The sequence below is a fragment of the Lonchura striata genome, chromosome 29 (assembly GCF_046129695.1).
Source record: "Lonchura striata isolate bLonStr1 chromosome 29, bLonStr1.mat, whole genome shotgun sequence".
Lineage (NCBI taxonomy): Eukaryota > Metazoa > Chordata > Aves > Passeriformes > Estrildidae > Lonchura > Lonchura striata.
Window position 1 is genome coordinate 103,719 of NC_134631.1, and position 26,152 is coordinate 129,870.

Below are 26,152 nucleotides of genomic sequence, written 5' to 3' on the forward strand. Positions count from 1 at the left end.
TGGGGACCCCCTTAGGTTGTAGTGAGGGGTGGGGGAGGGGAAGTTTTTGGGGGTGGGGGAGGGATTTGGGGTGGGGGAGGTGACCCCAAAATTGGGGTTTTTTGGCGGGGGGTTTAGGGGGTAGAAAGGAGAATTTTGGGTCCCTTTTGGGGGATTTTGGGGGGGGGGGTGAGACCCGTTTTGGGGTGGGGGAGGGGCGTGGGACCCCTCCCCCAACCCCGGAGGTTTTTTTTGAATTTTTTTTTTTTTGTAATAAATGGATTTTGAAAAAAATTTTAAAAATGGGTTTTTAGTTGTTTTTTGGGATTTGTTCATTTATTTTTGGGGAATTCATTTTTTGTGGGGGTTTCTTTATTTAATTTTGGGATGTATTAATTTATTTGCAATTTATTTTGGGGGAATTACTAATTTTTGTAGGAGTTATTTATTTTTTAGGGTTTTTTTTCTTTTGCATTTATTTTTTGGGATTCATTTTGGGAAGATTTATGAATTTAATTTTTTTGGATTTATAAATTTGTATGGGACTTACTTTGGGGAATTTATTTTTTGGCATTTATTAATTTTTAGAGATTGGTTAATTTTTGGGATTTATTAATTTTTAAGGATTAATGACTTTGACATTTGATTAATTTTTAAAATTTAGTTGTTTTTGGAGGATTTTTTCCATTTTTGGGCATTCATTAATACAACTTTGGGGGTTTATTAATTTATTTGGGATTTATACATTTTTGGGGGGGTTTATTATATTTTAGAATGTACTAGTTTTTGGGGATTGGTTAGCTTTTATTGATTCATTAAATTTCTGGGATTTTTTTGGGCAATTTCTGAATTTTTATGAGTTTTTCACTTTTTCGAATTCATTAATTTTTGTCCTTTCCTCATTTTCGCGGATTTATTCGTTTTCAGCGCCATTTTTTGAGCCCTTTCGGGACAATTTGGGGGGTCCCGAACCACCAGGACCCCCCAAAATTCACATGGGCGTGGCCTAAACACAAAGAGGCGTGGCTTAAGGCAGTGGGCGTGGCTTAAAACGAGGGGAGTGGCTTGGCTCGGTGGGCGTGGCTCACAGCGAGGGGGCGTGGCTTCGCTCGGTAGGCGTGGCCAATCCGGCAACACAAAGCCCGCGCGGTGGGCGTGGCTTCGCCCATAAAAGGCGCTACGCGCTGCGTGCTGACGTCACCGCGCGCGGCGATGGAGGCGGCGGGAGGCGCCGAGGTCTGAGGGGAGGCCGAGCCGGGGCCGCTCTTTGGGGCGTTTTCGGGCGGTTTGGGGTTTTTTTTGGGGGGTTTTGAGAGGTTTTGGGCATTCGGGCGGTGGCTGTGAGCGGGGGGAGGGGCGGGGTCCGCTGGGGGGAGGGGCGCGCCCCTCACGGCGCTCTCTGCCCCTCCCCCTCCCCCTCAGGACCCTCCCGGCGGGACCCTCGTGGTGGAGGCGGCGGGAGAGGCCGGTGAGTGACCCCCCCCAAATTCTTATTCGCACTTTGGTCTCCACTGAGACCCCCCTGAGATCCCCCTCAGATCTGCCTCAGGATCCCCAAAATTCCAATCAGGATCCCAAAATTCCAATCAGGATCCCCAAAATCTCCTCAGGATCCCCAAAATTCCAATCAGGATCCCAAAATTCCAATCAGGATCCCCAAAATCCCCTCAGGGTCCCTCAAAATCCTCTCAGGATCCCCCAAAATCCCCTCAGGACCCCCCAAAATCCCCTCAGGATCCCCAAAATCCCCTTAGGGCCCCCCAAAATCCCCTCAGGTTCCCCAAAATTCCCCTCAGGATCCCCAAAATCCCCTCAGGATCCCCAAAATCCCCCTCAGGATCCCCAAAATCCCCTCAGGACCCCCCAAAATCCCCTCAGGATCCCCAAAATCCCCTTAGGACCCCCCAAAATCCCCTCAGGATCCCCAAATTCCCCTCAGGATCCCCAAAATCCCCTCAGGATCCCCAAAATCCCCCTCAGGATCCCCAAAATCCCCTCAGGACCCCCCAAAATCCCCTCAGGACCCCCCCAAATCCCCTCAGGATCCCCAAAATCCCCTTAGGACCCCCCAAAATCCCCTCAGGATCCCCAAAATCCCCTCAGGATCCCCAAAATTCCCCTCAGGACCCCCCAAAATCCCCCTCAGGACCCCCCAAAATCCCCCTCAAGACCCCCCGAAATCCCCTCATGACCCCCCGAAATTCCGCCCAGACCCCCCCAAAATGCCCCAAACCCCCCCTGACCCCCCTTTTCTCCCCCCCCAGGGCTCCCCCCGGGCAGCCCCTCCCCCTGTGACCCTCCCCCCCCCGGCGGGACCCCCCCCACAGCCGGGGGGGCCCCCCCGGACGAGGAGGGGCCGGGGGGGGGCGGCCCCAGCGATGGGGAGGGGGCGCAGGGGACCCCCCCCGGGGGCGGCAGCGGCTCCAAGGGGCTGCCAGGTGAGGAGGGGGCGTCTGGGGGGGATTTTGGGGGGGCTGGGGGGATCTGGGGTGGGTTTTGGGGGGTCTGGGATGGGTTTTGGGCGAGTCTGGGGCAGTTTTGGGGGGTCTGGGGCAGTTTTGGGGGGTCTGGGATGGGTTTTGGGGGAACTGGGATGGGTTTTGGGGGGTCTGGGGTGGGTTTTGGGGGGTCTGGGGTGCGTTTTGGGTGGTCTGGGGCAGTTTTGGGGGGTGTCTGGGGATTTTGGGGGTCTGGGGCAGTTTTGGGGGGTGTCTGGGGATTTTGGGTGGTCTGGGGGCGCTTTGAGGAGGTTCTGGTGGGGTCTGGCAGGATCTTGGGGACCTGGGGTTTTTTGGGGGATCTAGGGGGGTTTGGGGGTTTTTGGGGAGGGTCTGGGGGGTTTGAGGGGGTCTGGGATGGATTTTGGGGGGTCTGGGGCAATTTTGGGGTGGGTCTGGGGATTCTTGGGGGGATTTGGGGGGTTTGGGGGTGCTTTGGGGGGTTTGAGGGGGGTCTGGGATGGATTTGGGGGGATCTGGGAGGATTTTGGGGGGGTTGGTGACATTTTGGGGGGGGTCTTCATGGCTTCTGGGGTGTCTGGAGGAGATTTTGGGGGGATCTGTTAAATTTTGTGGTGGGGGGAAATCAAATTTGGTTTTTAAATCAACCTGGGGCTGTCTCTGAGCTATTTTTGGGGGGGGTCTCCCCTTTTTCTTGCCCTCAGGCCACGCCACCAAGACCCTGCCGGGCTCCCCGATTTTGGGGGGCGATTTTGGGGGTTCTCCTCCCACCCCCTGCCCCCCCCCAGCCGTGCCAAAATGTCCCTGACGGGGGCGGGGGGCGGCAAAACCCCCCCGGGCCAAAGCCTGGCCCTGCGCCTGCTCAGCCTGCCGGGCTCGGGGGGTCCCGGGGGTCGCCCCCCACCCCGGAGCCCCCCCAGAACCCCCCGGAGCCCCCCCCAGAACCCCCCCGAGCCCCCCAAAATTCACCGAGCTCGCAAAACCATGGCCAAGCCCAGCAACGGACAGGTACGGGCTGGCTCTGGGGGGGTTCTGGGCAGGGGGTGTCAGGGGTTTGGGGGGGTCTGGGGGGTCTGGGGGTTTTGGGGGACCCCCGCTGAGGGTTTGGGGGTGTTTTTTGCCCCCCTCCAGGTGCCCGAGAAGCCGAGGATGTCGGAGATGCTGCACTTCAGGGTGTCCGAGGAGCTCTGCGGGATGGGGCAGCACCACGGTCTGGGGGGGTTTGGGGGAATTTGGGGGGGTCCTGGAGGGGATTTGGGGGGTCTTGAGGAGGTTTGGGGAGTCCTTGCGGGGTTTGAGGGGTGTTGGGGAGGTCCTGGGTGGGTTTGGGGGGTCCTGGGGAGTCCTGGAGGGGTTTGGGAGTGTCCTGGGGAGGTTTTGGGGGGTCTTGGGGAGGTTTGGGGGGTGTTGGGGGATCCTGGGGGGTTTGGGGTGGTTCTGGAAGGGTCTGGGGGTTCAGATTTGGATCTGGGGGTTCAGATTTGAGTCTGGGGTCTCCCTGACCCTCTCTCTTTGCCCCCCCAGACACCCCCAAACGCCCCAAGCTGGATTTTGGCTCCGAGGGGCTCCACAAGCGGCTGCAGCAGCGCCCCAGCCCCCGCGCCAGCACCGAGGTACCCAAAAATCCCCCAAAATCCCCCAAATCCCCCCAAAATCACCCCCAGGGACCCTGCAGCGCCCCAGCCCCTGCACCAGCACCGAGGTACCCAAAACCCCCCAAAATCCCCCCAAAACCACCCCAAAAACCATCCAGGACCCCCGCAAATCTCTCCAGAGCCCCCCAAATGCCCCCTTAACCCTTCCAGGATCCCCCTAATCTCCCCCAATCCCCCCCAGGACCCCCCAAAATACCCCCAAAATCCTCCCAAATCCCCCCGTGCCCCCCAGATCACAGTGATGGAGGAAATGGCTGCCCCCGAACACCCCCAAATCCCCCCAGACATCCCCAGATCCCCCAAATCCCCCCAAAATCCCCCCAAGTCCCCCAAGCATGCCCCAGGACCCCTCAAAATCCCCCCAAATCCCCCCCAAATCCCCCCCAAATCCCCCCCAAATCCCCCCCAAATCCCCCAAACCCCCCCAAATCCCCCAAATCCCCCCAAACCCCCCCAAATCCCCCAATCCCCCCAAACCCCCCCAAATCCCCCCCAAACCCCCCCAAACCCCCCCAAATCCCCCCCAAATCCCCCGAGATCCCCCAAACCCCCCCAAATCCCCCCAAATCCCCGAGATCCCCCCAAATCCCCCGTGCCCCCCAGATCACAGTGACGGAGGAAATGGCCGCGCCCCCCCGGGACTGGGACTCGGAGGGGGGAGGGGGCTTCTCCCTCTTCTACGACGGCTTCAGCGTGGATGGGCACGGGGACTCGGACAGCAAGGTACTGGGAGGGACTGGTTTGTACTGGGAGGGACTGGGAGAGGGGCTGGGGGGACTGGGAATGGAAATCTGGGGGACTGGGATGGACTGGGAGGGACTGGGATGGACTGGGAGGAACTGGGAATGGAAATCTGGGGGACTGGGAGGGACTGGGAGGGACTGGGATGGACTGGGGGGAACTGGGATGGACTGGGAGGAACTGGGAATGGAAATCTGGGGGACTGGGAGGGACTGGGATGGACTGGGGGAACTGGGATAGGCTGGGAGGGACTGGGAATGGAAATTTGGGGACTGGGATGGACTGGGGGACACTGGGATGAACTGGGGGGTGCTGGGGGGCTCGAGACCCCCCGACTCAGCCCATCCCCTGCTCAGTCTGAGGGGGACGGGCCGGGCGAGGCCCTGAGCGAGGAGGAGGAGGAGGAGGAGGAAGAAGAGGAGGAGGAAGAGGACGAGGAGGAAGAGGAGGAGGAGGAGGAGGAGGAGGAGGAGGAAGAGGACGAAGAGTCCGGGAACGCCTCGGATCGGGTGAGGGGATTTGGGGGGAAATTTGGGGCTTTTGGGGAGGATTCGGGGCAGGTTTGGTGGTTTGGGGGGGTTTTTGGGCAGTCTCAGGGGTTTGGGGGCCATTCTGGGGGATTTTGGGGCACTTTTGGGGGGTTTGGGGTCATTCTCTGGGGTGTTTGGGGCCCTTTTGGGATATTTGGGGCGTTTCTGGGGAGTTTTTGGGTCTGTTTCTGGGTTCTTGGGGCCTTTTGGGATATTTGTGATTTTGGGCTGTTTTTGGGTCAGTCTCAGTGTTTTTGGGACGTTTGGGGCGGTTTTTGGCTCAGTCTCAGTGTTTTTGGGGCTCTTTTGGGACATTTGTGATTTTGGGGCTGTTTTTGGGTCAGTCTCAGTGTTTTTGGGGTGGTTTTTGGCTCAGTCTCTGGGTTTTTGGGCCGTTTTGGACATTTGTGATTTTGGGGCTGTTTCTGGCCCCGTCTCTGCGTTTTTGGGGCTGTTTGGGGCTGTTTTTGGCTCAGTCTCTGGGTTTTTGGGCTGTTTTGGGACATTTGTGATTTTGGGGCTGTTTTTGGGTCAGTCTCAGTGTTTTTGGGGTGGTTTTTGGCTCAGTCTCTGGGTTTTTGGGGCTCTTTTGGGGTATTTGTGATTTTGGGGCTGTTTTTGGGTCAGTCTCTGCGTTTTTGGGGCCGTTTGGGCTGTTTTTGGCTCAGTCTCCGGGTTTTTGGGGCCGTTTTGGGGTGTTTGTGATGTCGGGGCTGTTTCTGGCCCCGTCTCCGCGTTTTCGGGGCCGTTTTGGGCCGTTTGGGTGATTTTGGGGCCCCAGAGCGCGTGCAGCGCGCGGCGCCGCGGGCGGCGGCGCTGGAAGGAGAGCCCCTGGCTGAAACCCGCCCGCAAGAGGAAGAGGAAGGACCCCCGGGGGGGCAAGGACCGAGGTGGGACCCCAAAACCTGGGGGGGACCCCCAAGTGGGGAGGGGGACCCAAAAAATGGGGAGGGGTATCCTGAATTGGGGAGGGGAATCCCAAAGTGGGCAGGGGATCCCTAAATGGGGAGGGGGACCCCAAAATGGGGAGGGGGACCCCAAAATGTGGGGGGGACCCCAAAGTGGGGAGGGGACCCCGAAATGAGGAGGGGCACCCAAAAAATGGGCAGAGGGATCTGAAAATGGGGAAGGGTACCCCAGAATGGGGAAGGGGACCCTGAAATGGGGAGGGGGATCCAAATTCGGGTGGGGATTGGGACACGAATTTGGGGAGGGGGGGGGGTCTCCAGGGAGGGAATTTGGGGAGGAGAGTTGGGACAGGATTTTGGGGAGGGGGGGATTGGAGTGGGGATTTGGGGAGGGGTCCCTGGGAGGGGATTTGGGGAGGGGTCCCAGGGGATTTAGGGAGGGGTCCCAGGGAGGGGATTTGGGGAGGGGTCCCAGGGGATTTAGGGAGGGGTCCCAGGGAGGGGATTTGGGGAGGGGTCCCAGGGGATTTAGGGAGGGGTCTCCATTGAGGGGATTTGGGGAGGAGAGTTGGGACAGGATTTTGGGGAGGGGGGATTGGAGTCGGGATTTGGGGAGGGGTCTCCATGGAGGGATTTTGGGGTGGGGTCTCAGGGAGGGGATTTGGGGTGGGGTCCCAGGGAGGGGATTTTGGGGAGGGGACTGGGGGAGGGGTCTCCATTGAGGGGATTTGGGGAGGGGTCCCTGGGAGGGGATTTGGGGAGGGGTCTCTGGGACAGGATTTGGGGAGGGGTCCCAGGGAGGGGATTTGGGGAGGGGTCCCGGGGAGGGGAATTTGGGGAGGGGTCTCTGGGACTGGATTTGGGGAGGGGTCCCTGGGAGGGGATTTTGGGCAGGGGTCTTGGGGATGGGATTTTGGGGAGGGATCCCAGGGAGGGGATTTGGGGAGGGGTCCCCGGGAGGGGAGTTTGGGGTCTCTGACCCCCCGTGCCCCCCAGGCGCCCCCGGCCCCCCCGTGGGCCCCCCCAGCGAATACACCGAGGTGCCGCTGGGCTGCCTGCAGCTGCCGGGGGGAGGGGCCCTGAGCCCCCAGCCCCCAGGTGAGGACACGCCCTTCCGGGACACGCCCCTTTGGGGACACGCCCTTCCGGGACACGCCCCTTCCGGGACACACCCACTCTGGACACGCCCTTCCGGGACACGCCCACTCTGGGACACGCCCCTTCCGGGACACGCCCCTTCCGGGACACGCCCCAGGACACGCCCCTTCCGGGACACGCCCTTCTGGGACACCCCCCTTTTGGAAAATGCCTCTTTTTGGAGACACGCCCCTTCCGGGACACGCCCCTTCCGGGACACGCCCCTTCCGGGACACGCCCCTTCCGGGACACGTCCTTCCGGGACACGCCCCCAGGACACGCCCAGCACACCTGGGCGCGCCCCTTACCCACCCTGTCAGGCTCTTGGCCACGCCCTGATCCTGCCCTGGCCACATCCTGCCCCTGTCACACCCTGACCACACCCAGCCCTGACCACGCCCATGGCCACGCCCTGACCCCACCCATGGCCACGCCCCGACCACGCCCATGGCCACACCCTGGCCACACCCTGGCCACGCCCATGGTCACACCCTGATCACGCCCATGGCCACGCCCTGTCCATGTCACACCCCGACCACGCCCTGACCCCGCCCCTGCCCCTCCCAGGCCCGGCAGAGGCCGAGCGCTTCGAGGAGCTGCCGCTCTGCTCCTGCCGCATGGAGGCGCCCAAGGTGGAGCGGGGCGGGGACCGCGGGCTCTGCATGGCCACCGAGAGCGTGGACGGGCAGGTGGGCACACCTGGGCACACCTGGGGGGCATTGGGAACACACCTGGGGGCACCTGGGGGGCATGGGAACACACCTGGGCACACCTGGGCACACCTGGGGGCATTGGGAACACACCTGGGTACACCTGGGGGGCATGGAAACACACCTGGGCACACCTGGGCACACCTGGGGGGCATGGGAACACACCTGGGCACACCTGGGGGGCATGGGAACACACCTGGGCACAGCTGGGGGGCATGGGAACACACCTGGGCACACCTGGGGGCATTGGGAACACACCTGGGCACACGTGGGATACACCAAAGTGTCCCAAACCTCCTAAAATATCCCAAAATACCCAAAACCCCTCCCAGACCTCCCCAGGCCTCCTCAAACATCCCAGAAAATCCCCAAAACTTCCCCCAAACCTGCCCAAAAATTGCCCAAAACCTCCCCAAACCTTTCCCAAACCTCCCCAAAAAAATCTCAAAACATTCCCAAACCTCCCTGAAACCTCCCAAAACCTCCCCAAAAAATTCCCAAGATTTCCCCAAGCTTTCCCCAAACCTCCTGAAAGTCCCAAATCCCCCCAAACTTCCCCAAAAATCCCCAAAAAATCCCAAAACCTCCCCGAAATCTCCCGAAACTTCCTGAAACTTCCCCAAAACATCCCCAAACCCCCGAAAAACCCCAATATATCCCCAAAATATCCCCAAAATCCCCAAAAAATCTCCCCAAATCCCCCCAAACCTCTCCAAAAATCCCCAAAAAATCCCAAAACCTCCTCCAAACCTCCCCAAAACCTCCCGAAACCTCCCATAAACTTCCCGAAACTTCCCCAAAACATCCCCAAACCCCCGAAAAGCCCCGAAACCTCCCGAAACGTCCCCAAAATCCCGGGGTCTCTGTCCCCGCAGCTCAGCGGCTGCGGCAGCAGCATCCTGAAGCGCGAGACCATGCGGCCCTCGAGCCGCGTGCCGCTGATGGTGCTGTGCGAGAGCCACCGCGCCCGCATGGTCAAGCACCAGTGCTGCCCCGGCTGCGGCCACTTCTGCACCGCCGTGAGTGGGGGAAAATCCCAAAATATCCCAAAATTCCCATCAAAATCAAAAAAAACCCCGTGTAAATCCGATAGAAAATGGGGAAATTGAAAAAATCCCATAAATCCCCAATCCCGCATGGTCAAGCACCAGTGCTGCCCCGGCTGCGGCCACTTCTGCACCGCCGTGAGTGGGGAAAATCCCAAAAAATCCCAAAAATCCCATCAAAATCAAAAAAAACCCCGTGAAAATCCGATAGAAAATGGGGAAATTGCAAAAAAACCCAGAAATCCAACAAAAACCCCAATCCCGCATGGTCAAGCACCAGTGCTGCCCCGGCTGCGGCCACTTCTGCACCGCCGTGAGTGGGGGGAAATCCCAAAAAATCCCAAAAATCCCAAAAAATCCCAAAAAAACCCATGAAAATCCGATAGAAAATGGGGAAATTGTAAAAAAAACCAGAAATCCAACAAAAACCCCAATCCCGCATGGGCAGGCGCCGGAGCTTTTGGGGACACTTTTAATTGTCCCCAAATCCCTTTATTGATCCATAGCCAATATTTACGATTCCGGGGTCACTTTATGACATTTTAATGACATTTTATGACACTTTATGACATTTTAATGCCATTTTTTCCCCATTTCCCCCAGGGCAGCTTCCTGGAGTGCCACCCTGGTGCCAGTCTGACCCCAAATCCCTTTATTGATCCATAGCCAATCTTTACGATTCCGGGGTCACGTTATGACATTTTAATGACATTTTATGACACTTTATGACATTTTATGACACTTTTTGAGATTTTAATGCCATTTTATGACATTTTATGACATTTTATGACACTTTATGACATTTTATGACACTTTTTGACATTTTAATGCCATTTTATGACATTTTAATGACATTTTAATGATACTTTATGACACTTTATGACATTTTATGACATTTTATGAGATTTTATGACATTTTAATGACACTTTATGACTATTTTATGACATTTCAATGACATTTTAATGACATTTTATGACATTTTATGACACTTTATGACACTTTATGACACTTTATGACATTTTAATGCCATTTTATGACATTTTAATGCCATTTTAATGCCGTTTTAATGACATTTTATGACATTTTAATGCCATTTTAATGCCATTTTCCCCCGTTGCCCCCAGGGCACCTTCCTGGAGTGCCACCCCGACGTGCGCATCGGGCACCGCTTCCACCGCGCGTGCGTCTCGCGCCTCGGGGGTCTCATTTTCTGCCCGCACTGCGGCGAGGACGCCTCGGAGGCGCAGGAGGTGACGCTGCCCCGGCCCGAGGGCGCCCCGGCGCCGCCGCCGGGCACGGCCGGGACCCCCCCCGGGCACCCCCCGGGGCACCCCCGCGCCCGCCCCGAGCCCCCCGCGCCCAGGTGCGGCAGCGAGCCCGGTCCGGGGGGGAAAATTAAATTTGGGTGGAGTTTCTTGATGTTTGGGTTGTTTCGGGAGGGTTGTTTCTGGGTCGGTTTGGGTGCTTCTTTTAGGTTGTTTTTTGGGTTATTTTGCTGACTCTGGGTGATTTTAGGGGGGATTTTTTTGGAATTTGGCTGATATTGGGTGGGTTTTTTTGGGGGAATTTGGCTGATTTCGAGTGGTTTTTTTGGGGGGTTTTGGCTGATTTTGGCTCTTTTCTCCCCGGCAGTGCCCGCATGCAGGGGCAGGGCAAGGGCTGGGATAGTTTTTGTTATTTTGGGTTATTTTGGGTATTTTTGGGTGTTTTTTTGGGGGGTTTTGGCTGATTTTGGCTCTTTTCTCCCCGGCAGTGCCCACATGCGGGGGCAGGGCAAGGGCCGGCATAGTTTTCGTTATTTTGGGTTATTTTGGGTATTTTTGGGTGTTTTTTTGGGGGGATTTTGGCTGATTTTGGGTATTTTTGGGGATTTTGGCTGATTTTGGCTGATTTTGGGTGTTTTTTTTGGGGATTTTGGCTGATTTTGGGTATTTTTGGGTGGGTTTTTTGGGGATTTTGGCTGATTTTGGGTGTTTTTTTTGGGGATTTTGGCTGATTTTGGATTATTTCGAGTGGGTTTTTTGGGGATTTTGGCTGATTTTGGGTATTTTTGGATGTATTTTTTGGAGATTTTGGCTGATTTTGGCTCTTTTCCCCCGGCACTGCCCGCATGCGCGGGCAGGGCGAGGGCCGGGATAGTTTGGGTTATTTTGGGTATTTTTGGGTGTTTTTTTGGGGGATTTTGGCTGATTTTGGATTATTTCGGGTGGGTTTTTTGGGATTTTGGCTGATTTTGGATTATTTTGGGTGGGTTTTTTGGGATTTTGGCTGATTTTGGATTATTTCGAGTAGGTTTTTTGGGGATTTTGGCTGATTTTGGCTCTTTTTCCCCCGGCAGTGCCCGCATGCGCGGGCAGGGCGAGGGCCGGGATAGTTTGGGTTATTTTGGCTGATTTTGGGTATTTTTGGGTGTTTTTTTTGGGGATTTTGGCTGATTTTGGATTATTTCGAGTGGGTTTTTTGGGGATTTTGGCTGATTTTGGCTCTTTTCCCCCGGCAGTGCCCGCATGCGCGGGCAGGGCGAGGGCCGCGCCCCCCGGCCGGACCCCCGGGCCGAGCCCATCGACAGCTCGGGGGGGCCGGCGCTGGCCCTGCCCTCGGGGGGGGCCCTGAGCGCCCGGGGGCTCCCCCCAGGCCCCGCCCGGGAGCACCTGGAGAAGGCGCTGCTGGGCCAGGAGGCCGAGAGGTGAGGGGAGACTCACCTGGGCACACCTGGGGGGGATAAAATATACCTGGGACCCCAAAAACTCACCCAAAAACTCACCTGGGGGGATAAAATATACCTGGGACCCCAAAAACACACCCAAGAACTCACCTGGGGGGGTAAAAACACACCTGGAGAAGGCGCTGCTGGGCCAGGAGGCCGAGAGGTGAGGGGAGACTCACCTGGGCACACCTGGGGGGGATAAAATATACCTGGGAGGGGTTAAAAACACACCTGGGACCCCAAAAACTCACCCAAAAACTCGCCTGGGGGGGATAAAATATACCTGGGACCCCAAAACACACCCAAAAACTCACCTGGGAGGGGATAAAATATACCTGGGACCCAAAAACTCACCCAAAAACTCACCTGGGGGGGCTAAAATATACCTGGGACCCCAAAAACTCACCCAAAAACTCAGCTGGGAGGGGATAAAATACACCTGGGAGGGGTTAAATCATCCCAACAACTCACCTGGGGGGGGTAAAAACACCCTAAAATGCCCTGGGGCTCCCTAAAATATCTCCCAGTCCCCCCCAGTGCATCCCAATTCCCTCTCAGTTCCCCCCAGTCCCTCCCAGTCCCTCCCAGTTCCCTCCCAATCCCCTCCCAGTCCTATCCCAGTCCCTCCCAGTTCCCTCCCAATCCCCTCCCAGTCCTATCCCAGTCCCTCCCAGTTCCCTCCCAGTCCCTCCCAGTTCCCTCCCAATCCCCTCCCAGTCCCATCCCAGTCCCTCCCAGTCCCTCCCAGTTCCCTCCCAATCCCCTCCCAGTCCCTCCCAGTCCCTCCCAGTTCCCTCCCAGTCCCTCCCAGTTCCCTCCCAATCCCCTCCCAGTCCCTCCCAGTCCCTCCCAGTCCCTCCCAGTTCCCTCCCAGTCCCTCCCAGTCCCTCCCAGTCCCTCCCAATCCCCTCCCAGTTCCCTCCCAGTCCCTCCCAGTTCCCCCCAGTCACTCCCAGTTCCCCCAGGAGGAAGAAGCTTCGCTTCCACCCCCGGCAGCTTTACCTGAGCGTCAAACAGGGGGAGCTGGGCAGGGTCATCCTGATGCTGCGTGAGTCTGGGACCCAAAAATCCCAAAATTTGGGGGGACCCCAAAAATCCCAGAGCGCCTGGGGGAATTTGGGGGTGGTTTGGGAGATCCTGGGGGGATTTGGGGTCCTTGGGGGGGATTTTTGGGGGGTCCTGATCCCATTTTGGTGTCCTTGACGCATTTTTGGGGTCTCTTTTCCCAATTCTGCTGTTTCTCACCCCAATTTCGGCTCCTTTCCCCCAGTGGACAACCTGGACCCGAATTTCCAGAGCGACGCTCAGAGCAAGCGCTCGGCGCTGCACGCGGCGGCGCAGAAGGGACACCTGGAGATCTGCCACCTGCTGCTCCAGGTGAGCTCCCAGTACAGACCAGTAACACCAGTGACACCCCAGTGACACCCCAGTACACCCCAGTCACACCCCAGTCACACACCAGTACATCCCAGTACATCCCAGTACGGGTCTGCGCTCGGCGCTGCACGTGGCGGCGCAGAAGGGACACCTGGAGATCTGCCACCTGCTGCTCCAGGTGAGACACCAGTACAGACCAGTGACACCAGTGACACCAGTGACACCCCAGTGACACCCCAGTACATCCCAGTCACACACCAGTACACCCCAGTACATCCCAGTAACATCCCAGTACATCCCAGTACACACCAGTAACACACCAGTGGTACCAATAATATCCCAGCGCCATCCCAGCGGTCACTCAGGGGTCCGTGGTCACTCAGTGGTCACTCAGGGGTCAGTTATTGTCAGTGGTCACTCAGGGGTCACTCAGTGGTCAGGGATGGTCAGTGGTCACTCAGTGGTCACTCAGGGTCACTCAGTGGTCACTCAGGGGTCAGTTATTGTCAGTGGTCACTCAGTGGTCACTCAGGGGTCAGTGGTCACTCAGTGGTCACTCAGTGGTCACTCAGGGTCACTCGGGGGTCAGTGGTCACTCGGCGGTCACTCCGCAGGCCGGAGCCAACATCAACGCCGTGGACAAGCAGCGCCGGACGCCGCTGATGGAGGCCGTGGCCAATGACCAGCTGGACACGGCGCGGTACCTGCTGCAGAGAGGGGGGTGCGCCTACAGCCAGGTGAGGGACACACCTGTGTGACGTCATCACGCACCTGCGTGACGTCATCACACACCTGCGTGACGTCATCACACACCTGTGACATCACATACACCTATGTGACGTCATCACACACCTGTGTGATGTCATCACGCACCTGTGTGACGTCATCACGCACCTGTGACATCACACACACCTGTGTGATGTCATCACACACCTGTGTGATGTCATCACACACCTGTGACATCACACACACCTGTGTGACGTCATCACACACCTGTGTGATGTCATCACACACCTGTGACATCACGTACACCTGTGTGACGTCATCACGCACCTGTGACATCACACACACCTGTGACATCATGCACACCTGTGTGATGTCATCACCCACACGTGTGACTTCATTAAACACACCTGTGTGATGTCATTGAACACACATTGAACATCACCGCCCACCTGTGTGACGTCACTGAACACACCTGTGTGATGTCACCGCCCACCTGTGTGACGTCACTGCCCACCTGTGTGACGTCACAGGAGGAGGACGGCTCCACCTGCCTGCACCACGCGGCCAAGAACGGCAACCTGGAGATGGTGGAGCTGCTGCTGAGCACCGGCCAGGTGGACGTCAACGCCCAGGTGAGCCCGCGGGCAGCTGGGCAGCGTGTCCGGAGTGTCCTGGGGGCGGTCAGTGTGTCCTGGGAGTGGTCAGTGTGTCCTGAGAGTCCTGGGGATGGTCAGTGTGTCCTGGGGATGGCCAGTGTGTCCTGGGAGCGGTCAGTGTGTCCTGAGTGTCCTGGGAGTGGTCAGTGTGTCCTGGGGATGGCCAGTGTGTCCTGAGTGTCCTGGGAGTGGTCAGTGTGTCCTGAGAACGGTCAGTGTGTCCTGAGTGTCCTGGGAGTGGTCAGTGTGTCCTGGGGATGGTCAGTGTGTCCTGGGAGTGGTCAGTGTGTCCTGAGTGTCCTGGGAGTGGTCAGCGTGTCCTGAGAGTCCTGGGGATGGTCAGTGTGTCCTGAGAGTCCTGGGGATGGCCAGTGTGTCCTGGGGATGGTCAGTGTGTCCTGAGTGTCCTGGGAGTGGTCAGTGTGTCCTGAGAGCGGTCAGTGTGTCCTGGGAGTGGTCAGTGTGTCCTGAGAGCGGTCAGTGTGTCCTGGGAGTGGTCAGTGTGTCCTGAGTGTCGTGGGGATGGTCAGTGTGTTCTGAGTTTGTCCTGAGTGTCCTGGGTGTGTCCTGGTAGTGGTCAGGGGGTCAGGGCTGGTCAGTGGGATGACCAGGGGCTGGTCAGTGGTCAGTGACCCCTGAGTGACCCTGAGTGACCCCCAGGACAGCGGCGGCTGGACGCCGATCATTGGGCTGGTGTGGGGTGGTCAGTGGGTCACGGGTGGTCAGTGGGATGACCAGAGCTGGTCAGTTGGTCAGGGGTGGTCAGTGACCCCTGAGTGACCCTGAGTGACCCCCAGGACAGCGGCGGCTGGACGCCGATCATCTGGGCGGCCGAGCACAAACACATCGAGGTCATCCGGCGGCTGCTGACCCGCGGGGCCGACGTCACGCTGACCGACAACGTGAGCACCTGGGCGCACCTGGGCACAGCTGGGCACACCTGGGCACACCTGGGCACAGCTGGGATACACACCTGGGCACACCTGGGATACACACCTGGACACACCTGGGATACACACCTGGGCACAGCTGGGAGCACCTGGGGACAGCTGGGAGCACCTGGACACACCTGGGATACACACCTGGACACACCTGGGATACACACCTGGGCACAGCTGGGATACACACCTGGGCACAGCTGGGCACACCTGGGCACAGCTGGGCACAGCTGGGATACACACCTGGGATACACACCTGGGCACACCTGGGCCACACCTGGGCACAGCTGGGCACACCTGGGCACAGCTGGGATACACACCTGGGCACACCTGGGCACACCTGGGGGCACCTGGGCACACCTGGGGGCACCTGGGCCACACCTGGGCACACCTGGGCGCACCTGGGCACACCTGGGGGCACCTGGGCACACCTGGGAGCACCTGGGCGCACCTGGGCGCACCTGGGCCACACCTGGGCGCACCTGGGCGCACCTGGGCGCACCTGGGCGCACCTGGGCCACACCTGGGCACAGCTGGGGGGACGTCTGCCTGCACTGGGTGCCCTGAGGTGGTCAGTGGGTGGGTTTGAGTGGTCAGTGCTGGTCACTGATGGTCAGCAATGGTCAGTGCTGGTCAGTGATGGTCACTGATGGTCAGCGATGGTCAGTGCTGGTCAGTGATGGTCAGTGATGGTCAGTGCTGGTCACTGATGGTCAGCAATGGTCAGTGCTGGTCAGTGATGGTCAGTGATGGTCAGTGCTGGTCAGTGATGGTCAGTGATGGTCAGTGCTGGTCAGTGATGGTCACTGATGGTCAGTGATGGTCAGTGCTGGTCACTGATGGTCAGTGATGGTCAGCTGGTCACTCCCCAGGAGGAGAACATCTGCCTGCACTGGGTGGTCAGGGGCTGGTCAGGGCTGGTCAGTGGCTGGGTGCGGCCGGTCAGTGCTGGTCAGGGCTGGTCAGTGATGGTCACTGATGGTCACTCATGGTCACTGATGGTCAGTTGGTCACTCTGCAGGAGGAGAACATCTGCCTGCACTGGGCGTCGTTCACGGGCAGCGCCGAGATCGCCGAGGTGCTGCTGAACGCGCAGTGCGACCTGCACGCCGTCAACTTCCACGGGGACACGCCGCTGCACATCGCCGCCCGGGAGAGCTACCATGATTGTGTCAGGTAATTGGGTCTGGGGGCTTCGGGGGGCCTGGGGGGGTCACAGGGGTCTGGGGGGGTCACAGGGACATGGGGACACGGGGACACCCCTTCCATGGGGACACACTGCTGCACATCACTGCCATGACTGTGTGAGGTCAGGGAATTGGGTCTGGGGGCTTCGGGGGGTCTGGGGACACAGTGGCACAGGGACATGACTGTCTGAGGTCAGGGAATTGGGTCTGGGGGCTTCGGGGGGTCTGGGGCGTCTGGGGACACAGTGACACAGGGACATGACTGAGGTGAGGGAAATGGGTCTGGGGGCTTCGGGGGGCCCCAGGGGCGTCCCTGGAATTGGGGAGGGGTCTCTGAGGCCCCCCCGAATCCCCCTCCCCAATTTGGGCTCCCTGAGGGCCTCCCCGGGAGATTCCACACGCAGACCAGGGGGGTGCCCCTGGAACTGGGGTGGATTTGGGGGGCTCCCAGGGGGTTCCCCCCAATTTGGGGAGGGGTCTTAAAATCGGGAAGGGGTCCCAGAATTTGGGGAGGGGTCTCAGAAATCGGGAAGGGGTCTGAAGTGGTCCCTGACCCCCTCCCCAATTTGGGCTCCCTGAGGGAGATTCCACTCACAGACTGTGGGGGTGCCCCCGGAATTTGGGGTGGATTTGGGGGGTCCCGGGGGGTTCCCCCCAATTTGGGGAGGGGTCTTAAAATTGGGGAGGGGTCTCAGAAATTGGGGAGGGGTCTCAGGACTTGGGGAGGGGTCTCAGAAATCCGGAAGAGGTCCCAGGTGGTCCCTGACCCCCTCCCCAATTTGGGCTCCCTGAGGGAGACTCCACTCACAGACTGTGGGGGTGCCCCTGGAATTGGGGGTGGATTTGGGGGGTCCTGGGGGTTCCCCCCAATTTGGGGAGGGGTCTTAAAATTGGGGAGGGGTCTCAGAAATTAGGAAGGGGTCCCAGGTGGTCCCTGACCCCCTCCCCAATTTGGGCTCCCTGAGGAAGACTCCACTCACAGACTGTGGGGGTACCCCTGGAAATTGGGGGTGGATTTGGGGGCTCCCGGGGGTTCCCCCCAATTTGGGGGGGGGTCCCTGAGGCGGCGCCGCCCCCCAGCCTGTTCCTGTCGCGCGGCGCCGACCCCGAGGTGCGGAACAAGGAGGGCGACTCGCCCCTGGACCTGAGCCCGGAGCGCTCCGAGGTCTGGGTGGCGCTGCAGCTCAACAGGAAACTGAGGCAGGGCGCGGCGGGCAGGGCGCTGCGCACCGAGCGCATCGTCAGCAGGTACGGGGCGATTTTGGGGGATTTTGGGCGATTTTGGGCGTTTGGGATTTTTGGGGAATTTTTTCGGATTTTTGGGAATTTTTTCCCATTTTTTTCCCATTTTTTTCCTGATTTTTGGGGTATTTTTTGGGATTTTTTTCAAATTTTTTTTCAGATTTTTTTCCTTATTTTTTTCTGATTTTTGGGATTTTTTTTCTCATTTTTTTCCTGATTTTTGGGGCATTTTGTGGGATTTTTTCTGATTTTATTTTTGAATTCTTGGTGATTTTTGGGGCGTTTTTGGGGCATTTTTGGGTCACAAACTGAGGCAGGGCACGGCGGGCACGGCGCTGCGCACCGAGCGCATCGTCAGCAGGTACGGGCGCATTTCGGGGCGATTTGGGCAATTTTGGGCGTTTGGGATTTTTGGGGATTTTATCCTTATTTTTTTCTGATTTTTGGGATTTTTTTCCCATTTTTTTCCCAGCTTTTTTCAGATTTTTTGATGATTTTTTCTGATTTTTGGGGGGATTTTTTGGGATATTTTTCACTCTTTTTTTTTTCAGATTTTTCCCTTATTTTTTTCTGATTTTTGGGATTTTTTTTTCCCATTTTTTTCCCATTTTTTTTCGGATTTTTGGGGTTTTTTGATGATTTTTTTCGGATTTTTTGGGGCAGTTTTTGTGATTTTTTTCAAATTTTTTTTTCAGATTTTTTTCCTTATTTTTTTCTGATTTTTGGGATTTTTTTGCCATTTTTTTCCCAATTTTTTTCGGATTTTTGGATTATTTTTTCGGACTTTTTGGGGCAGTTTTTGTGATTTTTCCCAATTTTTTTTTTTTATTTTTTGGGGTATTTTTGGGGATTTTTTTCACTTTTTTTTTTTTCAGATTTTTCCCTTTTTCTGATTTTTTGGGATTTTTTTTTTTTGTGTGTGATTTTTTTTCTGATTTTTTGAGTTATTTTTCTGCGATTTTTTTTTCCCCAATATTTCTCCGATTTTTTCCAAAATATTTTTCAAATTTTTTCAAATTTTTTTCCGATCTTTTTTTCCTGATTTTTTTCTGATTTTTTTGGGATTTTTTTCTGATTTTTTGGGGGGAATTTCTTTATTTCAGGCTGGGTTCTTCTGGGAATTTCTGGCCGTATTTTTGTGGGAATTTCCGAGTTTCGGGCCAGATTTTTTTTTTTAATTTCTGCATTTCTGGCCAGATTTTTTTGGGGAATTTTGGCATTTCTGGCCAGATTTTTCTTAGGATTTTTGGCTGGATTTTTTTGGGAATTTGGGCTGGAATTTTTGGGAATTTGTGCTGGATTTTTTTTTTTTTAGGAATTTGGGCTGGAATTTTTGGGAATTTGTGCTGGATTTTTTTGGGGTTTGTGCTGGATTTTTTGGGAATTTGGGCTGGATTTTTTGGGAATTATGCTGGATTTTTTTGGGAATTTGTCCTGGATTTTTTTGGGATTTGTGCTAGATTTTTTTGGGAATTTGGGCTGGAATTTTTTGGAATTTGTGCTGGATTTTTTTGGGAATTTGTGCTGGAGTTTTTTGGGAATTTGTGCTGGATTTTTTTTGGGATTTGTGCTGGATTTTTTTGGGAATTTGGGCTGGATTTTTTGGGAATTATGCTAGATTTTTTTGGGGAATTGGGCTGGATTTTTTGGGAATTTGGGCTGGAATTTTTGGGAATTTGGGCTGGAATTTTGGGGAATTTTTGCTGGAATTTTTTTGAATTTGTGCTGGATTTTTTTGGGATTTGTGCTGGATTTTTTTGGGAATTTGTGCTGGATATTGTTCGGCAATTCGGGCTGGATTTTTTTGGAAATGTCAGCATTTCTGACCGGATTTTTTTGGGAATTTCGGCAACTTGGGCTGGGTTTTTTGGGAATTTTTGCTGGAATTGTCGGGAATTCCCGCAGGGACGTGGCGCGGGGCCACGAGAACGTTCCCATCCCCTGCGTCAACGGCGTGGACGAGGAGCCGTGCCCGCAGGACTACAAATACATCGCCGAGAACTGCGAGACCTCCACCATGAACATCGACCACAACATCACCCACCTGCAGGTGGGAGCCGGAAAACGGGGAAAACGGGGGAAAACGGGGGGAAAATGGGGGGAAATGGGGAAAAACGGGGAAAAATGGGGGGGAAATGGGGGGGAAATGGGAGAAAACGGGGGGAAAATGGGGGAAAACGGGGAAAAATGGGGAATGAACGGGGAGAAAATGGGGAAAAACGGGGGAAAACAGGGGGGAAATGGGAAAAAACAGGGGAAAACGGGGAAAAACGGGGGGAAATGGGGAAAAACGGGGGAAAATGGGGAATAAACGGGGAGAAAATGGGAAAAAACGGGGAAAAAACGGGGGAAAACGGGGAAAAAACGGGGGAAAACGGGGGGAAATGGGGAATGAACGGGGGGAAACGGGGGGGAAATGGGAAAAAACGGGAAAAAATGGGGAATGAACGGGGAGAAAATGGAGAAAAACGGGGGAAAACAGGGGGGAAATGGGAAAAAACGGGAAAACGGGGAAAAACGGGGGGAAATGGGGGAAAACGGGAAAAAATGGGGAATGAACGGGGAGAAAATGGGGAAAAACAGGGGAAAATGGGGAAAAACGGGGAAAAACGGGGAGAAAATGGGGAAAAACGGGGGGGAAATGGGGAAAAACGGGGAAAAAACGGGGGGAAATGGGAAAAAACAGGGGAAAACGGGGAAAAACGGGGAGAAATGGGGGAAAACGGGGGGAAACGGGGAATAAACGGGGAGAAAATGGGGAAAAACGGGGGAAAATGGGAAAAAACGGGAAAAAATGGGGGGAAAACAGGGAAAAAACGGGTGGGAAATGGGGAAAAATGGGGAATAAACGGGAAAAAACGGGGAAAATGGGAAAAAAACGGGAAAAAACGGGGGGAAAGTGGGAAAAAACGGGGAAAAAATGGGAATAAACGGGAAAAAATGGGGAGAAAATGGGAAAAAAAGGGAGAAAAAAAGGGGGGAAAACGGGGGGGAAAAAACGGGGGGGAAATGGGAAAAAACGGGGAAAAATGGGATTTTTGGGGTAAAACTGATGGGAAAATGGGGATTTGGGGAAACTGGGACAAACTGGGAGGAATTTGGGGGGTCCTGGACGGGTCCTGGAAGGTTCCAGGTGAGTCTGGGGTGAATTTGGGGTGACTTTGGGGTGATTTGGGGGAATTTGGGGTGAATTTGGGCTGTTTTGCAGCACTGCACCTGCCAGGACGATTGCTCCTCCTCCAACTGCCTCTGCGGGCAGCTCAGCATCCGCTGCTGGTACGACAAGGTGAGAGGGGAAAAAACCCCCAAAAAACCCCAAAATTCCCTCAAATCCACCCCAAAACCATCCCCAGAATGTCCTCAAAAATCCCCTGGAACCACCCCAAAAACAACCCCCAAAAACCCCAAAAATATCTGCAAAAATCCCTTAAGAATTCCAAAAAAATGCCCCAAAAAAATCCCAAAACTTCTTTCAAAACCATGCCAAAAATACAAAAAATTCCCCCCAAAAAATCCCCAAAAATGGGCTGTTTTTAAGGATGAATTGGGGTGTTTTGGGTTTTTTTTAAGGGTGTTTTTTGGGCTGTTTTTAAGGGTGGTTTTGGGGTGTTTTGGGGTATTTTTAAGGGTATTTTTGGGCTGTTTTTAAGGGTGATTTTGGGGTGTTTTGGGGTATTTTTAAGGGTATTTTTGGGCTGTTTTTCAGGGTGATTTTGGAGTGTTTTGGGGTATTTTTAAGGGTATTTTTGGGCTGTTTTTAAGGGTGATTTTGGGGTATTTTGGGTTATTTTTAAGGGTATTTTTGGGCTGTTTTTCAGGGTGATTTTGGGGTGTTTCAGTGTCCCTTTTCCCCCCAGGACGGGCGGCTGCTGCAGGAGTTCAATAAAATCGAGCCCCCCCTGATTTTTGAGTGCAACCAGGCCTGCACCTGCTGGAGGAGCTGCAAGAACCGCGTGGTGCAGAGCGGCATCAAGTGGGACCCCAAAAAAACCCCAAAAACCCAAATTCTGCACCCCAAAAACCCCAAAATCCTGAATTCTGCACCCCAAAAACCCCAAAATCCTGAATTCTGCCCCCAAAGAACAGCATGGTGCAGAGCGGCATCAAGTGGGACACCAAAAACCCCAAATACCCCCATTTTTCCCCCCCAAAATTCCCATTTTTCCCCCCCAAAATTCCCATTTTTCCCCCCAAAATTCCCTTTTTTTGCCCCCCAAATTCCCCATTTTTCCCCCCAGAATTCCCAGTTTTCTCCCTCAGAATTCCCGTTTTTTCTCCCTAAATTCCCAATTCCCCCCCTCCAAATTCCCATTTCCCTCCATTTTCCCCCCAAAAATCCCCATTTTTTCCCCACAAAATTCTCTTCTTTCCCCCAAATTCCCCGTTTTTTCCCCCCCAAATTCCCGTTTTTCCCAAAATCCCGTTTTTTCGCCCCATTTCAGGGTCCGGCTGCAGCTGTACCGCACGGCCAAGATGGGCTGGGGCGTTCGGGCGCTGCAGGCGATTCCCCCCGGGACCTTCATCTGCGAGTGAGGGACCCCAAAAACGGGGAAAACAGCCCAAAAATGGGGCGAGCAACCCCAAAAATGGGGAGGGGAACTCTAAAAAATGGGGAAAAAAGCCCCAAAAATGAGGAGAGAAACCCCAAAAATAGGGATGGGAGGACCAAAAAAGGGGAAAATATCCCAAAAATGGGGATGGGAACACCAAAAATGGGGGAAAACCACTCCAGAATTGGGGAAAACAGCCCAAAAATGGGGAGAGGGACCCCAAAAATGGGAGGGGAAACCCAAAAATGGGGATGGGAACCCCAAAATGGGAAAAATATCCCAAAAATGGGGGGAAACTCCAAAAATGGGGAGAAAAAACCCAAAAAAGGCGGGGGGGAATCTTAAAAATTGGGATGGAAACACCAAAAATGGAGAAAAAAATCCCAAAAATGGGGAGGGAAACCCTAAAACCGGGGGGGTTGGGGGAATTCTGGGGTTTTGGGGGGATTTTAGGGGATTTTGGCTTTCCTTTCAGATATTTTCGGGGGTTTGAAGGGGGGGGATTTCTGGGTTTTATTCTGTAAATTTTAGGCCTTTTTTGGGATATTTTAGGGCTTTTTGGGATATTTTAGGGGGTTTTGGGATATTTTAAGGTTTATTTGGGATATTTTAAGGGTTTTTTGGTGCTATTTGAAGGATTTTGGGGGATATTTTAGGGATTTTTTTGGGTGGATTTTCGGTGCTATTTGAAGGCTTTTGGGCGGATTTCAGGTTTTTAGGGATATTGGCCGTTTTTGGGGTGCCCAAATTTGGGTTTTTTTACCCCAGGTACGTGGGGGAGCTGATTTCAGACGCCGAGGCCGACGTCAGGGAGGACGACTCCTACCTCTTCGACCTGGACAACAAGGTGGGATTTTTGGGGGGTTTTGGGAATTTTTGGGGGGTTTGGGGGATTTTTGGGGGATCCAGGGGCAGGGGACCCCAAAATTTTGAGGTGAGACCCCAAAAATTTGGGACAGCAGCTCTGCCCCATTGACCCCGTGGTGGTTTAATCCCATTGGGTGGGGGTCCCAGGGGTTTTTGGGGGGGTCCCAGGGGTTTTTGGGGGGTCCCAGGGGTTTTTGGGGGGGGTCCCAGGGGTTTTTGGGGGGTCCCAGGGGTTTTTGGGGTGTCCCAGGAATTTTTGGGGGGGATCCCAGGGACTTTGGGGGGTCCCTAAAGGTGCTGAGGACCCCCAGACGTGCAGGCCGACCCCAAAACCAATCCAAAAAAAGTCCCCAAATCTCCCAAATCCCCCCCAAAACCCGCGGCACAGCCACGCCCCTTTCCCGAACGGGGGCGGAGCCACTGCGATTAGCCACGCCCCTTTCCAGAATGGGGCGGAGCCACAGCTCTAAGCCACGCCCCTTTTAAAATGGGGCTGAGCCACGGTGTATAGCCCCGCCCCGTTGTTGAATGGGGGCGGAGCCACTATTAGCCCCGCCCCCTGAGCGAGCCCCCGCCCCTTTCCCGGGCAGGGGGCGGGGTCTCGGCTCTCAGCCCCGCCCCCTGAGCGAGGCCCCGCCCCTTTCCCGGGCAGGGGGCGTGGTCACTGCTCCCGGCCCCGCCCCCTGAGCGAGGCCCCGCCCCTTTCCCAGGACGGCGAGGTGTACTGCATCGACGCCCGTTACTACGGCAACGTCAGTCGCTTCATCAACCACCTGTGCGACCCCAACATCATCCCCGTGCGCGTGTTCATGCTGCACCAGGACCTGCGCTTCCCCCGCATCGCCTTCTTCAGCAGCCGCCACATCCGCCCCGGCGAGGAGCTGGGGTGGGATTTTAGGGATTTAGAATCATTTATAGGGATTTATTGGGGTTTTATCGGGATTTATTGGGGTTTTATAGGGATTTACTGGGATTTGTTGGGGTTTTATAGGGATTTATTGGGATTTATTGGCATTTTATAGGGGTTTATTGGGATTTATTGGGGTTTTATAGGGATTTATAGGGATTGTATAGGGTTTTATTAGGGCTTTATAGGGGTTTATTGGGTTTAATTGGGATTTATAGGTGTTTCACAGGGATTTATAGGGTTTTATTAGGGCTTTATAGGGGTTTATTGGGCTTTATTGGGTTTAATTGGGATTTATAGGTGTTTCATAGGGATTTATAAGGTTTTATTGGGTTTTATAGGGATTTATTGGGCTTTATTGGGATTTATAGGTGTTCTATAGGTGTTTCATAGGGATTTATAGGGTTTTATTTGGTTTTATAGGGATTTATTGGGATTTATAGGTGTTTTATAGGGGTTTTATAGGGATTTCCAGGCTTCATGGGGTGTTTTCAGGGTTTTTACAATGCTCATGGAGCATTTTTGGGGGGTTTTTGTTGGGTTTATGGGGTTTTTAAAGGGTTTATTTGGTATTTACGGGGTGATGATGGTGTTTGTGGGGTTTTTATTGGGCTCGGGGTTGTTTACGGGGTCCTTACACAGTTTTTCCAAGGTTTATATCGGGTTCCTGGGGTTCTTACAGTGTTTATGGGGTGCAGGGTTGTTTAGGAGGATTTGGGGGCATTTAGGGCATTTCACTCGGGGATGTTCTGGGGGCTCGGGGGACATTTAGGGGGTCTGGGGGACACTTGGGGACAATTTAGGGACATTTGGGGACTTAGGGTCAATTTGTGGCCATTTTGGGGACATTTAAGGACATTTAGGGCCAATTTTGGGACATTTAAGGCCAATTTAAAGACAATTTAGGCACAATTTAACCCCCCACCCTCTCTGACCCCCGACCCCGTGGGGTCACCGCGGGTTTTGGGGGGTGGGTTTGGGATTTGGGGTGACCCCGGTGTCCCGAATTTCAGGTTCGACTACGGGGACCGATTTTGGGACATCAAGAGCAAATATTTCCCGTGCCAGTGCGGCTCCGAGAAGTGCAAACACTCGGCCGAGGCGGGCGGGGGGCGCGGGGACCCCCCCGAGCTGCTGCCCCCGCTGCTGGCGCTGCCCCCGCCCTGAGACCCCCCAAAATCCCCCAAAAATCCCCCCTGAAAATCCCAAAAAAATCCCTCCAAAACTCCCACGAAAATCCCCACAAAAAATCCCCCGAAAATCCCCCCAAAATTCCCCAAAAAATCCGCCAAAAATCCCCCCAAAATCTCCTCAAAAATCCCCCCAAAATCCGCCCTGGAACGGCCCCGAACTCCTGCCCAGTCCCTGCCCCAAGAACTGGCCAAAATTGGGCAAAGTTCACTCAAAATATGGGCAAAATTCACCCAAAATGGGCAAAATTCACCCAAAATGGGCAAAATCCACCCGGTTTTGTACCTGGAACTGCCCCAAATTAACCAAAATTCACCCAAAATGGGCAAAATTCACCCGGTTTTGTACTTGGAACTGCCCCAGTTCCACCCCAAACTGCCCCAAATGGTCAAAATTCACCCCAAAAAGGCCCAAATTTGCCCCAAAAGACCAAAAGTCACCCAAAATGGCCCCAAATATACAGAAAAGGGCCAAAATTTACACAAAACGGTTCCGAATTCACCCAAAATAGCCAAAATGCTGCCCCAAATTCCCCCAAACCGCCCCCATTTTGCCCCAATTTTGTCCCAATTTTGTCTTTAAGCCCCCCCCCCCTTGATTGACATCGGGTTTGAACCAATAAAAAGCCAGGAATGGAA

The 26,152-nt window shown here is 54.8% G+C and overlaps 1 protein-coding gene across 1 annotated transcript; it reads left to right on the plus strand.

Moving 5' to 3' along the window:
- Positions 1-1,191: 1,191 nt before the first annotated feature.
- Positions 1,192-26,122, plus strand: EHMT2 (euchromatic histone lysine methyltransferase 2). Its single transcript, XM_077788906.1, has 28 exons — positions 1,192-1,215; positions 1,402-1,447; positions 2,244-2,430; positions 3,143-3,446; positions 3,570-3,648; positions 3,963-4,051; positions 4,697-4,816; positions 5,191-5,343; positions 6,146-6,254; positions 7,269-7,370; positions 7,977-8,098; positions 8,995-9,138; positions 10,291-10,529; positions 11,667-11,852; positions 12,839-12,921; positions 13,144-13,250; positions 13,865-13,987; positions 14,507-14,608; positions 15,430-15,534; positions 16,592-16,746; positions 17,838-18,005; positions 19,905-20,049; positions 21,208-21,285; positions 21,857-21,972; positions 22,442-22,528; positions 23,318-23,396; positions 24,127-24,302; positions 25,337-26,122. Exons 1-28 carry the CDS (start codon positions 1,192-1,194, stop codon positions 25,488-25,490), a joined length of 3,582 nt encoding a protein of 1,193 aa, XP_077645032.1. The 3' UTR covers positions 25,491-26,122.
- Positions 26,123-26,152: the final 30 nt, after the last annotated feature.